The sequence below is a fragment of the Coregonus clupeaformis genome, chromosome 6 (genome assembly GCF_020615455.1).
Source record: "Coregonus clupeaformis isolate EN_2021a chromosome 6, ASM2061545v1, whole genome shotgun sequence".
Taxonomy (NCBI): domain Eukaryota; kingdom Metazoa; phylum Chordata; class Actinopteri; order Salmoniformes; family Salmonidae; genus Coregonus; species Coregonus clupeaformis.
In genome coordinates, this window is record NC_059197.1 from 20,395,742 (window position 1) to 20,409,137 (window position 13,396).

The 13,396-nt window shown below is 44.0% G+C and overlaps 1 protein-coding gene across 1 annotated transcript; it reads left to right on the plus strand.

Annotated features, from left to right (window-relative positions):
* Positions 1-1,164: 1,164 nt before the first annotated feature.
* LOC121568328 (heat shock protein beta-7) lies at positions 1,165-13,087 on the plus strand. Its single transcript, XM_041878882.2, has 3 exons — positions 1,165-1,603; positions 5,033-5,190; positions 12,655-13,087. Exons 1-3 carry the CDS (start codon positions 1,357-1,359, stop codon positions 12,850-12,852), a joined length of 603 nt encoding a protein of 200 aa, XP_041734816.2. The 5' UTR covers positions 1,165-1,356; the 3' UTR covers positions 12,853-13,087.
* The last annotated feature ends 309 nt before the right edge of the window (positions 13,088-13,396 follow it).

The window sequence follows — 13,396 nt, forward strand, 5'->3', positions numbered from 1 at the left end:
AATCACAATCCAAGAATGTATTTGATTTGATAATGTGCTTTTCGATTAACTCAGATCATTACACATCATTATAGAGCAATTTACAGTCTCAGGACCAACCTTTACTACCTCTGAAAAGGACAGAACTCACTCAGCTCACCCCTGTAACATCCACAACACATGCAGACACACACACACACACGCACACTGACACACACACATAAATAGACAATGCTATTTTCTTATCATAAAGTACCACTGACTGCCTGTCATTTTCTTGTGGGGAATGGTGTAAACAAATAATTTCTCTCCCTGAGAGAAAGGGCCATTCCCTATAGGAAAAATCTGTTATCTCTCAATCAATAGAACATACCATAATAGAAAACACATCGGCACAATGGAAAAAGCCAAATAAGGTGTATATCTCCAGGGAAAAGTCTGGCTTGGACATGAGAGAACATCATCTTTGAAAAGTTTTCATTTTATAACACAGTCATAAAAGTTGTAAAACATCTGGCAGCAGATGACAATCATGTAACTCTACGTATGGGTATTGTATTGTGACTTAAAAGTCATAAGTGCTATGATACTAACTTGTTTTCGTGGACATTTTATAGAATGATTTCAATGAATAATAGATATGATTCACAGAACATTTCTCCAAATGTAATCCCAGCTGGAAGGGGAGCAGATGCTAATGTAACAGTTAATAGAGATACAAATAAACAAGTCAACAGCTTTGCACTGGAATAAAGTACTGGAATAAAGTACTGGCATAAAGTGCATACAAGCGTAGCATACAAAAATCCTAATGGAATCATGCAGCAGGACATACAGAGGGACAGGCAAATGATGGTCAGACGACAGTTTAAAAAGCAACGTTCCCACAACGTTCTCAACCTGTTGTTCTCCTTCTGTTATCTCTGACCACATACCTAAAACATCTCTGAGTGCACCCCTTGGCTCACTAATCTCTATGTCACTTTAGGGTTGTGTGTGTGCAAACGTGCGTGTCTGTGTGTGTGTGTGTGTGGAGGGTTTCAATTCTTATCTCTTTTACTGTTATTCCTGGCTACCATCGCTGGACACCACCTTGTAAGGAGAAAAGAAGGCTACACGTTGGGGCCACAGCATGCCACTTTCCCAGAATGCTTTGGGCTTTGTTAAATCACACCCAGAGCGATAGCAGAAAGCTCAGTGTCAGTGTGTGTGTGTGCAGTGGGAAAAGGGATTAAAAGTGTATCTGGGCTGATTCTAAATGACAACAGAGCCACCAGCTTTGTCTTGGTGTGTTGACAACAATTTAGTAGTACAATAATCTCACTGAGTGAGTTGTAGTTTCAGTGTGTGTGTGTCTTTTAGACACCACTTCTCACCATGGCTCTGACCAGCTCTTCATCCAGCCGTTCCTCCTCTTCCTCGTACCGCTCGTCAGCCCGCTACAGCAGTTCCAGCACCTACCGGTCAGAGGGGTCTGGTGGTGGGGCGGTGGACCCCCTGTTTGAGCCCTTCCTGGAGGCAGCAGGGGTGGGACCCCCAAGCCTGTTTGGAGAGGAGGGGAATGTAGCCCCCCTGTGTCTGGACCCCTTCAACAGACACCGCAAGGACTCCTACGGGTACCCAGGTGAGTGGGGGGTTGTTGGGGAGAGGGGGAGTTGAGGGTTTGGGTAGAATAACATCAACGGTAAGCAGTAGTTACATTGAGCGGGAGCTACCCAGGGCCAGGCTCCTGCACCTTGGGTGAAAGTTAGCGGCAGGTAGCCAAGTGGTTATGAGCAGTTAAGAGCACTGGGCCAATAACCAAAAGGTTTCTGGTTTGAATCCCCGAGCTGATTAAATAAAAAATCTGTTGATGTGCCCTTGAGGGGCAACAGGGAGGAGCAAGCTTAACAAAAAACTTGAACTTATTAAATCATTTCTAGCCCATCTATATATGGGTAGCTGGGTTGTTCAGTTTTCTACCACAAAATGGCCAAAAAGAGTAGAACCAGCTCGCCTGCTTTTACACTATGATTTGACTCTTACATGTCCAATGCTTATTTAAAAAAATATATATTGTTTTACCATATTAAAACAAGAGTTCAGTTCAAGTAACAGGGTTGGCCTTTAAAAGGTCAAGATCCCTTTTTCTTAACCAAATCTCAATTTTCGATGTAAATGGCACTTTATAGAAGTGTCCAGACACTTGTCATACAATTTCACTTGCTTTTGAAAAACTTAACCCACCAGTGATAGACTTCCTCAGGCTTGTTCTGCAGTTTTGGAGCCAAGGATAAAACATGAACAAAGGCTCCAAAAACACCCAAATATGTCCTTTTAGAAACGGCAAAGCTCTCAGTATAGTGATGGAGGTCTAGATGTTGTACACATGAAATTGTGTCATTCCGAACTTTATCCAAAACGTTATACATTTGTTGGGACTCGAGCGATACTTTTCCGTGTGCGAGCATGCACATGCTTTCTCGTTCCCATTGTGGTGATACGAGAATGCATGCGCATGCTTGCACACTGAAATGACATGGGCATCCTCACACACGGGCCCCCATACCGGAGAACGAGTCTGAGGAAGTCTATTGCTGTTGGGGTTTCTCAAAACCAAGTGAAATCGCAAAAATAAGTGTCTGAACACTTCTATATCATGCCAGTACATCAAAAAAAGTGAACTTGTCCTTTAAATGAGGGACAAATGTAAATGAATCACTAATCACATGAAATAAATAATAATCTTCAGAAATGACTTTGTCAAAGCAAAATAACAACTAGGACTTTACAATGATGGGGACAACTTATGGGTTAACATCTTCCTAGAAGTCAGAAAAACATGACGTGAGACATGTCAAAATGCTGACTTTTTGGCACTTTAGCAAATCTTTATTAATATAAAATATCTGATTTATAAAATGTCCCATTTGGTTTAGATTACAGGGCACTTCATTTAATATAACAGAATTTAAAATTCAATATTGGTGCACAATTTGTACTTAAAATATCAAAAGGCACTGTATTTGTGGAATGACCCAGAAGGTGCTAGAGACTGTGGCAGTTACATGTACGTTGGTAGAAAAAGCAGCATCTCAAACAAGATAATGAACCAGAACAGTGGGAGATGTCTACTGTAAAGTCTCACTGTCAGAGTGTACAGTGTGGCTCCAACCAGTCTCCAGTGTCTTAGCTAAAGTGCTCTAATAGGCAGTAAGTATTTTAATACATGTTGATCTCATAATGATTAAAGTGTCAATGATTTTAGGCAGAATAATTATGATTTAAATGGTTTCACTGTCCAGATTCGTTTACACTTGTGAGATATCCAGACACAATTCGTGTTTGACTACCGCCACAGGTGGGCAGGAAGATCAGATCACAATCAGATCATAATGTGTCTTTTGATCATCTACACCTGTCTGAAAATGTGGGCACAATCAGCATGTGGACACAATCGGGACGCAGGTTAGCACTGGGGCTTGAGTATGGCTCTATTTTGTGTTGAGGGGTATACTACGTACCAGGTTTGAGGAGTTAGCGAGTTAACTTTTGTCAAGTCTGAGTTAACCCAGTCATAGTGGCGCCCGAGTGGCGCAGTGGTCTAAGGCACTGCATCGTAGTGCTAGCTGTGCCACTAGAGATCCTGGTTCGAATCCAGGCTCTGTCGTATCCGGCCGCGACCGGGAGACCCATGGGGCGGCGCACAGGGATGGCCGGTAGGGATGTAGCTCAGTTGGTAGAGCATGGTGTTTGCAACGCCAGGTTTGTGGGTTCGATTCCCACGGGGGGCCAGTATGAAAAAAATAAAATAATGTATGCACTAACTGTAAGTCACTCTGGATAAGAGCGTCTGCTAAATGACCAATATGAAAGTGGCTCACCTTTTGGCCAGGTAAATGTATATGGCAACGAATCGTTCAGAACTAACCTGCTCTAGAAAGATGCCAACATTTTTCACAGTTGGAGTTTGTTTTCACCCCCAAGTTCCCAGTTGTCTTGAATGCACTGAAGTCAGAAGTCAGAGATTTACAAGTTGCCAGTTGTTTTGAACGCAGCATAACTCGGGGCTAACTCCATTTATCCTGAATGAAGTGTCTGAGTCACGAGTTGAGGACCAATGAAATCAGGTTCCCTCCCTCTAGCAAAGATTGTGTCATCATCCCCTTCATTTGAGAAAGAGGACTGATTAAATATATTTTTTGAAATGTGTGTGTTTTTTGTGTGTGTTTAAAGCAAGTTTTCTGTAGTTCTACACATTAAGCCATGGGGCGGAGAAATTTTAGCAGTTTAAAGCTAATTTCCTGTAATTCTACCCATTTTGCCATGATTTATGCCGTGTTAATGATATCTCAGTGAGAGTGACCAACAATATCAATGGGGGCCCACTGGAGGTCAGGCCCCTGGGTACGTGTTCCGAGTGCACGGTCGGTATTTGGCCATGATTACTACAAGTTTAGATAACTGGCTAGACTAATTTACCAATCGAAAAATTGTTAGCTGACATGGCTAATTTAGTGACTGTCAGTGACTGACAAAAGAGAAAACTGCTGATGCACAATCCATTTTGCTATTCTAAATCTCAACAGTAAGTTGAGACCCCAACTGAGTTTTTTTTAGGTCGGGGTCCCCCTAGTGGCCAGGGGCCCTAAGCGACCGCTTATGTCGTTTATGACTGGAGCCGGGCCTGCTGACCTGGAATGTGAAGCTAACTGAAGCTAGCTAGCTTTATAAAAGCCTGAGTAGATCTAGCTTGCGTCGTAGTATACCACTCAGGTTCTTTCCTGTCCAGATGGGCATTAAATTAGTTTTATGTTCCAAACAGAATCATTGCTCACTAATGAACTTGAATGGCCTGTATTCTCCAGTTGTCTCCACATAAAACTGAAATATATCTCCCCCAAGGACTGGATAATAAACTTTAAATCACCCATATTTTCCCTTAATTCCTTTATATATTTTCTCATGCTCTGGTTTATTCTTCCCCAAGTTGGTGATGTTGAGAACAAGAAAATAAGAGTTGAATAAATAAACACATGTCTCCACTCACTGTGTTGTCTGCTCTTCCCTCCAGTCCCAACAAGTGGCACTGTGCCAGGTCGTCCTGCCAGTATGGGCGTGGTCAGATCGTTGGGGGATAGTTACTACATGTCAGCTGACGTCAGTCAGTTTCAACCTCACGACATAGTGTTGATGGCCTACAACCACAACATAGTCATCCACGCTGAAAAGGTGAGTGTGTGAAGGGCATAGTGTGTATGTGTGGGTACCCATTAGTGAAAGAGGATGTGTCTGTGTGCACACTGTAGGTACAAATGATAAGTGCAATGACGTGTTTGTGTGTGCGCAGTGTGTGTCATGTTTAATGATGTACTTGGTTATTGTGTACTGGGGGATGATGAGGGAGAAGTGTGAATCCCATTGAAGGGTGAGGCTACAATGGGGAAAAAAGTATTTAGTCAGCCACCAATTGTGCAAGTTCTCCCACTTAAAAAGATGAGAGAGGCCTGTAATTTTAATCATAGGTGCATGTCAACTATGACAGACAAATTGAGGAAAAAAAATCCAGAAAATCACATTGTAGGATTTTTATGAATTTATTTGAAAATAAGTATTTGGTCACCTACAAACAAGCAAGATTTCTGGCTCTCACAGACCTGTAACTTCTTCTTTAAGAGGCTCCTCTGTCCTCCACTCGTTACCTGTATTAATGGCACCTGTTTGAACTTGTTATCAGTATAAAAGACACCTGTCCACAACCTCAAACAGTCACACTCCAAACTCCACTATGGCCAAGACCAAAGAGCTGTCAAAGGACACCAGAAACAAAATTGTAGACCTGCACCAGGCTGGGAAGACTGAATCTGCAATAGGTAAGCAGCTTGGTTTGAAGAAATCAACTGTGGGAGCAATTATTAGGAAATGGAAGACATACAAGACCACTGATAATCTCCCTCGATCTGGGGCTCCACGCAAGATCTCACCCCGTGGGGTCAAAATGATCACAAGAACGGTGAGCAAAAATCCCAGAACCACACGGGATGACCTAGTGAATGACCTGCAGAGAGCTGGGACCAAAGTAACAAAGCCTACCATCAGTAACACACTACGCCGCCAGGGACTCAAATCCTACAGTGCCAGACGTGTCCCCCTGCTTAAGCCAGTACATGTCCAGGCCCGTCTGAAGTTTGCTAGAGTGCATTTGGATGATCCAGAAGAGGATTGGGAGAATGTCATATGGTCAGATGAAACCAAAATAGAACTTTTTGGTAAAAACTCAACTCGTCGTGTTTGGAGGACAAAGAATGCTGAGTTGCATCCAAAGAACACCATACCTACTGTGAAGCATGGGGGTGGAAACATCATGCTTTGGGGCTGTTTTTCTGCAAAGGGACCAGGACGACTGATCCGTGTAAAGGAAAGAATGAATGGGGCCATGTATCGTGAGATTTTGAGTGAAAACCTCCTTCCATCAGCAAGGGCATTGAAGATGAAACGTGGCTGGGTCTTTCAGCATAACAATGATCCCAAACACACCGCCCGGGCAACGAAGGAGTGGCTTCGTAAGAAGCATTTCAAGGTCCTGGAGTGGTCTAGCCAGTCTCCAGATCTCAACCCCATAGAAAATCTTTGGAGGGAGTTGAAAGTCTGTGTTGCCCAGCGACACGGACTGGGCCAAAATACCAGCAACAGTGTGTGAAAACCTTGTGAAGACTTACAGAAAACGTTTGACCTGTGTCATTGCCAACAAAGGGTATATAACAAAGTATTGAGAAACTTTTGTTATTGACCAAATACTTATTTTCCACCATAATTTGCAAATAAATTCATTAAAAATCCTACAATGTGATTTTCTGGATTTTTTTTTCTCATTTTGTCTGTCATAGTTGACGTGTACCTATGATGAAAATTACAGGCCTCTCATCTTTTTAAGTGGGAGAACTTGCACAATTGGTGGCTGACTAAATACTTTTTTCCCCCACTGTATAGGAGAGCTACAGTGGGGACAACAAGTATTTGATACACTGCCAATTTTGCAGGTTTTCCTACTTACAAAGGTCTGTAATTTTTATCATAGGTACACTTCAACTGTGAGAGATGGAATCTAAAACAAAAATACAGAAAATCACATTGTATGAGTTTTAAGTAATTAATTTGCATTTTATTGCATGACATAAATATTTGATACATCAGAAAAGCAGAACTTAATATTTGGTACAGAAACCTTTGTTTGCAATTACAGAGATCATACGTTTCCTGTAGGTCTTGACCAGGTTTGCACACACTGCAGCAGGAATTTTGGCCCACTCCTCCATACAGACCTTCTCCAGATCCTTCAGGTTTTGGGGCTGTCGCTGGGCAATACGGACTTTCAGCTCCCTCCAAAGATTTTCTATTGGGTTCAGGTCTGGAGACTGGCTAGGCCACTCCAGGACCTTGAGATGCTTCTTACGGAGCCACTCCTTAGTTGCCCTGGCTGTGTGTTTCAGGTCGTTGTCATGCTGGAAGACCCAGCCACGACCCATCTTCAATGCTCTTACTGAGGGAAGGAGGTTGTTGGCCAAGATCTCGCGATACATGGCCCCATCCATCCTCCCCTCAATACGGTGCAGTCGTCCTGTCCCCTTTGCAGAAAAGCATCCCCAAAGATTTATGTTTCCACCTCCATGCTTCACGGTTGGGATGGTGTTCTTGGGGTTGTACTCATCCTTCTTCTTCCTCCAAACACAGCGAGTGGAGTTTAGACCAAAAAGCTCTATTTTTGTCTCATCAGACCACATGACCTTCTCCCATTCCTCCTCTGGATCATCCAGATGATCATTGGCAAACGTCAGACGGGCCTGGACATGCGCTGGCTTGTGCAGGGGGACCTTGCGTGCGCTGCAGGATTTTAATCCATGACGGCATAGTGTGTTACTAATGGTTTTCTTTGAGACTGTGGTCCCAGCTCTCTTCAGGTCATTGACCAGGTCCTGCCGTGTAGTTCTGGGCTGATCCCTCACCTTCCTCATGATCATTGATGCCCCACGAGGTGAGATCTTGCATGGAGCCCCAGACCGAGGGTGATTGACCGTCATCTTGAACTTCTTCCATTTTCTAATAATTGCGCCAACAGTTGTTGCCTTCTCAGCAAGCTGCTTGCCTATTGTCCTGTAGCCCATCCCAGCCTTGTGAAGGTCTACAATTTTATCCCTGATGTCCTTACACAGCTCTCTGGTCTTGGCCATTGTGGAGAGGATGGCGTCTGTTTGATTGAGTGTGTGGACAGGTGTCTTTTATACAGGTAACGAGTTCAAACAGGTGCAGTTAATACAGGTAATGAGTGGAGAACAGGAGGGCTTCTTAAAGAAAAACTAACAGGTCTGTGAGAGCCGGAATTCTTACTGGTTGGTAGGTGATCAAATACTTATGTCATGCAATAAAATGCAAATTAATTACTTAAAAATCATACAATGTGATTTTCTGGATTTTTGTTTTAGGAAGGTAAACAGCGCCGGAGAAGATGGCTGCCGTTTTACAGCCCTCTAACCAATTGTACTATTATGTGTGTTTTTCCGCGTCACTTGTAATTTATTTTGTACATAATGTTTCTGCCAAAAAGAGCTTCTGGATATCAGGACAGCGATTACTCACCTCGTATTGGACGAAGATTTTTTCTTCAACGAGGCGGCCGCGAAGGATATCCTACAGACACCCGACAAGGCCCAAATCCCCGTCATTCGCGTGAGGAAGAGACGGAGATATCGTGGACGTAGGTCGGGGTGCCTTGTAAGGATCCGACGGCGAGCGAGTAAACTGCCTCTTCCATCAATCCTATTAGCCAATCTTCAATCATTGGAGAACAAATTGGATGACCTAAGATTACGGTTATCCTACCAACGGGACATTAGAAACTGTAATATCTTATGTTTCACCGAGTCGTGGCTGAACGACGACATGGATAACATACAGCTAGCGAGCTATACGCTACATCGGCAGGATAGAAACGGCTGACTCCCGGTAAGACAAGGGGTGGCGGTCTGTGTATATTTGTAAACAACAGCTGGTGCACAAAATCAAATACTAAGGAAGTCTCGAGGTTTTGCTCGCCTGAGGTAGAGTATCTTATGATAAGCTGTAGACCACACTATTTACCAAGAGAGTTTTCATCTATATTTTTCATAGCTGTCTATTTACCACCACAAACCAATGCTGGCATTAAGATTGCATTGAATGAGCTGTATAAGGCCATAAATCAACAGGAAAACGCTCATCCAGATGCAGCGCTCCTAGTGGCCGGGGACTTTAATGCAGGGAAACTTAAATCCGTTCTACCTAATTTCTACCAGCATGTTAAATGTGCAACCGGAGGAAAAAAAACTCTAGACCACCTTTACTCCACACACAGAGACGCATACAAAGCTCTCCCTCGCCCTCCATTTGGCAAATCTGACCATAACTATATCCTCCTGATTCCTGCTTATAAGCAAAAACTAAAGCAGGAAGCACCAGTGACTCAGTTAATAAAAAAGGTCAGATGACACAGATGCTAAGCTACAGGACTGTTTTGCTAGCACAGACTGGAACATGTTCCGGGATTCTTCAGATAGCATTGAGGAGTACACCACATCAGTCACTGGCTTCATCAATAAGTGCATCGATGATGTCGTCCCCACAGTGACCGTACGTACATACCCCAACCAGAAGCCATGGATTACAGGAAACATCTGCACTGAGCTAAAGGGTAGAGCTGCCGCTTTCAAGGAGCGGGACTCTAACCCGGACGCTTATAAGAAATCCCGTTATGCCCTCCGACGAACCATCAAACAGGCAAAGAGTCAATACAGGACTAAGATTGAATCGTACTACACTGGCTCTGACGCTCGTCGGGTGTGGCAGGGCTTGAAAACTATTACAGATTACAAAGGGAAGCACAGCCGCGAGCTGCCCAGTGACACAAGACTTCCAGACGAGCTAAACCACTTCTATGCTCGCTTCAAGGCAAGCAACACTGAAGCATGCATGAGAGCACCAGCTGTTCCGGATGACTATGTGATCACGCTCTCCATAGCCGATGTGAGTAAGACTTTTAAGCAGGTCAACATTCACAAGGCCGCAGGGCCAGACGGATTACCAGGACGTGTACTCAGAGCATGTGCTGACCAACTGGCAAGTGTCTTCACTGACATTTTCAACATGTCCCTGACTGAGTCTGTAATACCAACATGTTTCAAGCAGACCACCATAGTCCCCGTGCCCAAGGACTCTAAGATAACCTGCCTAAATGACTACCGACCCGTAGCACTGACGTCTGTAGCCATGAAGTGCTTCGAAAGGCTGGTCATGGCTCACATCAACAGCATTATCCCAGAAACCCTAGACCCACTCCAATTTGAATACCGCCCCAACAGATCCACAGATGATGCAATCTCTATTGCACTCCACACTGCCCTTTCCCACCTGGACAAGAGGAACACCTACGTGAGAATGCTATTCATTGACTACAGCTCAGCATTCAACACCATAGTGCCCTCAAAGCTCATCACTAAGCTAAGGATCCTGGGACTAAACACCTCCCTCTGCAACTGGATCCTGGACTTCCTGACAGGCCGCCCCCAAGTGGTAAGGGTAGGTAACAACACATCTGACACACTGATCCTTAACACGGGGGCCCCTCAGGGGTGCGTGCTCAGTCCCCTCCTGTTCTCCCTGTTCACCCATGACTGCATGGCCAGGCACGACTCCAACACCATCATTAAGTTTGCAGAGGACACAACAGTGGTAGGCCTGATCACCGACAACGATGAGACAGCCTATAGGGAGGAGGTCATAGACCTGGCCGTGTGGTGCCAGGACAACAACCTCTCCCTCAACGTGACCAAGACAAAGGAGATGATTGTGGACTACAGGAAAAAAAAGAGGACTGAGCACGCCCCCATTCTCATCGACGGGGCTGTAGTGGAACAGGTTGAGAGCTTCAAGTTCCTTGGTGTCCACATCACCAACGAACTATCATGGTCCAAACACACCAAGACAGTCGTGAAGAGGGCACGACAAAGCCTATTCCCCCTCAGGAGACTGAAAAGATTTGGCATGGGTCCTCAGATCCTCAAAAAAATTCTACAGCTGCACCATCGAGAGCATCCTGACTGGTTGCATCACCGCCTGGTATGGCAACTGCTTGGCCTCCGACCGCAAGGCACTACAGAGGGTAGTGCGTACGGCCCAGTACATCACTGGGGCCAAGCTTCCTGCCATCCAGGACCTCTATACCAGGCGGTGTCAGAGGAAAGCCCTCAAAATTGTCAAAGACTCCAGCCACCCTAGTCATAGACTGTTCTCTCTGCTACCGCACGGCAAGCGGTACTGGAGTGCCAAGTCTAGGTCCAAAAGACTTCTCAACAGCTTCTACCCCCAAGCCATAAGACTCCTGAACAGCTAATCATGGCTACCCAGACTATTTGCACTGCCCCCCCACCCCATCCTTTTACGCTGCTGCTACTCTGTTAATTATTTATGCATAGACACTTTAACTCTGCCCACATTTACATATTACTTCAACTACCTCAACTAGCTGGTGCTCCCGCACATTGATTCTGCACCGGCACCCCCCTGTATATATAGCCTCCCTACGGTTATTTTATTTTACTTCTGCTCTTTTTTTTCTCAACACTTTTTTTGTTGTTGTTTAATTTTTACTTTTTTGTTAAAAATAAATGCACTGTTGGTTAAGGGCTGTAAGTAAGGATTTCACTGTAATGTCTGCACCTGTTGTATTCGGCGCATGTGGCCAATAAAATTTGATTTGATTTGATTCCGTCTCTCACAGTTGAAGTGTACCTAAGATAAAAATTACAGACCTCTACATGCTTTGTAAGTAGGAAAACCTGCAAAATCGGCAGTGTATCAAATCCTCCCCACTGTATATACAGATGCCATATCTTAATTTGAGCCAGTTTGCTACAGCAGGAAAATAATCCTGCAGCAACAGGAAATGTGATTTGTTTTGTATATTATAATTAATGGACATTTTTTGTAGGGGTTGACACATTTTTGTTAGGGCAAATCAAGTCTGACATTTTAAAGTGGAAATTTCAAACTTTAGAAGCCTTCTTAAACCTTGAATCCATGGTTGCTGTAAGGCAAAATGTCAGAGCTCCTCTTTAACAGGCCAGAGAACCACTTAATAAAACCTACATCCAGTCCTCCCATCTATTCGCCATGCAGCCCCAAGGCCCTGCTTAGACAAACACTGCTCTATGGTCAACTGTTTGTTGTGATTCTCTGCCTGATCTCAGCTCCCTACCATCTTAATTTGACCCTGTTTCTTACAGCAGGAAAAAAAATCCTGCAGCAACAGGACATTTAAATTATGTGGATTGTAATTAATGGACATTTTTGTAGTGGTTGATATATTTTCTGTTAGGGCAAATCAAGTCTGACATTTTTAAGTGGAAATTACAAACTTTAGAAGCCTTTTAAAACCTTGAATACACTACAATTTGCATGTCCTGCTATGACAAGTGATCAAAGGATAGCAGATCTGTATGTATTGACCTCCCTACTTCTCTATTTCTCACGTTCGTCTCCCCCTATCCCTTCTTCCTTGACCTTCCCTTATCATATTCCCTCTATTCTCCATCTCTCCTTTACTCCTTCTCTGCTTGCCCTCTTCCTCCCTCATTCCACTCTCTCATCATACCCTCTCTCCCTCAGGTGTTGGAGGATGGGAGTGTCAGTGATACATTTACCCATAAGACCCTGCTACCAGAGGACATGGACCCCCTGTCGGTCAGTGGCACACTGACCCCTGAGGGCATGCTGGTGGTCAGTGTCAGGAGAACCCCCACTATGGGGGTTCTGGAGCTCCCTGCACCCCCCGCATACCGGTCCGAGGCACGTCTCTCTGACTGACTTCAGATGGTTTTCTATTTTCACTCTCCAGTTTTATACATAGAAGAGATGTGATGTCCTGAAATGCTATTGATAAAAAATGGATGATTTGTTTTCAGTAGAGTTTTTGTTTGTTTGTTTATGGGTTGATGTTGTTGTTGTTTAATTAATAAATGGATGATCTTTATAAAGAAAATGTATCAACAAATACAAAATGTATCATTAACATGGCATCATATTAAAGTAAGTAACATGGGGTTTGGTTTATTACATATACACACAGTGCACCCTGGTCAAAGAAAAGTCCAGACCAGGTTACGGACCGCCCCCCAAAAAAACCTCCATACTGAAAAAACTGGGTAGACCTGAGAGCGCGCTCTGTTCATGAATAAGTGACTAGCTATTTCTTGCGCGTTTCTTGACATCAATTAATACTTGTCCACAGCCATAGAGCCAGTAGTATCCTGGATGATAATTTGTGTGACAAGATTTGAAGAGAAGCAAAAATAAATCTCATGCTTGTCATACTTCATCTCCTCTCTCCATCTCCTCTCTCCATCTCCTA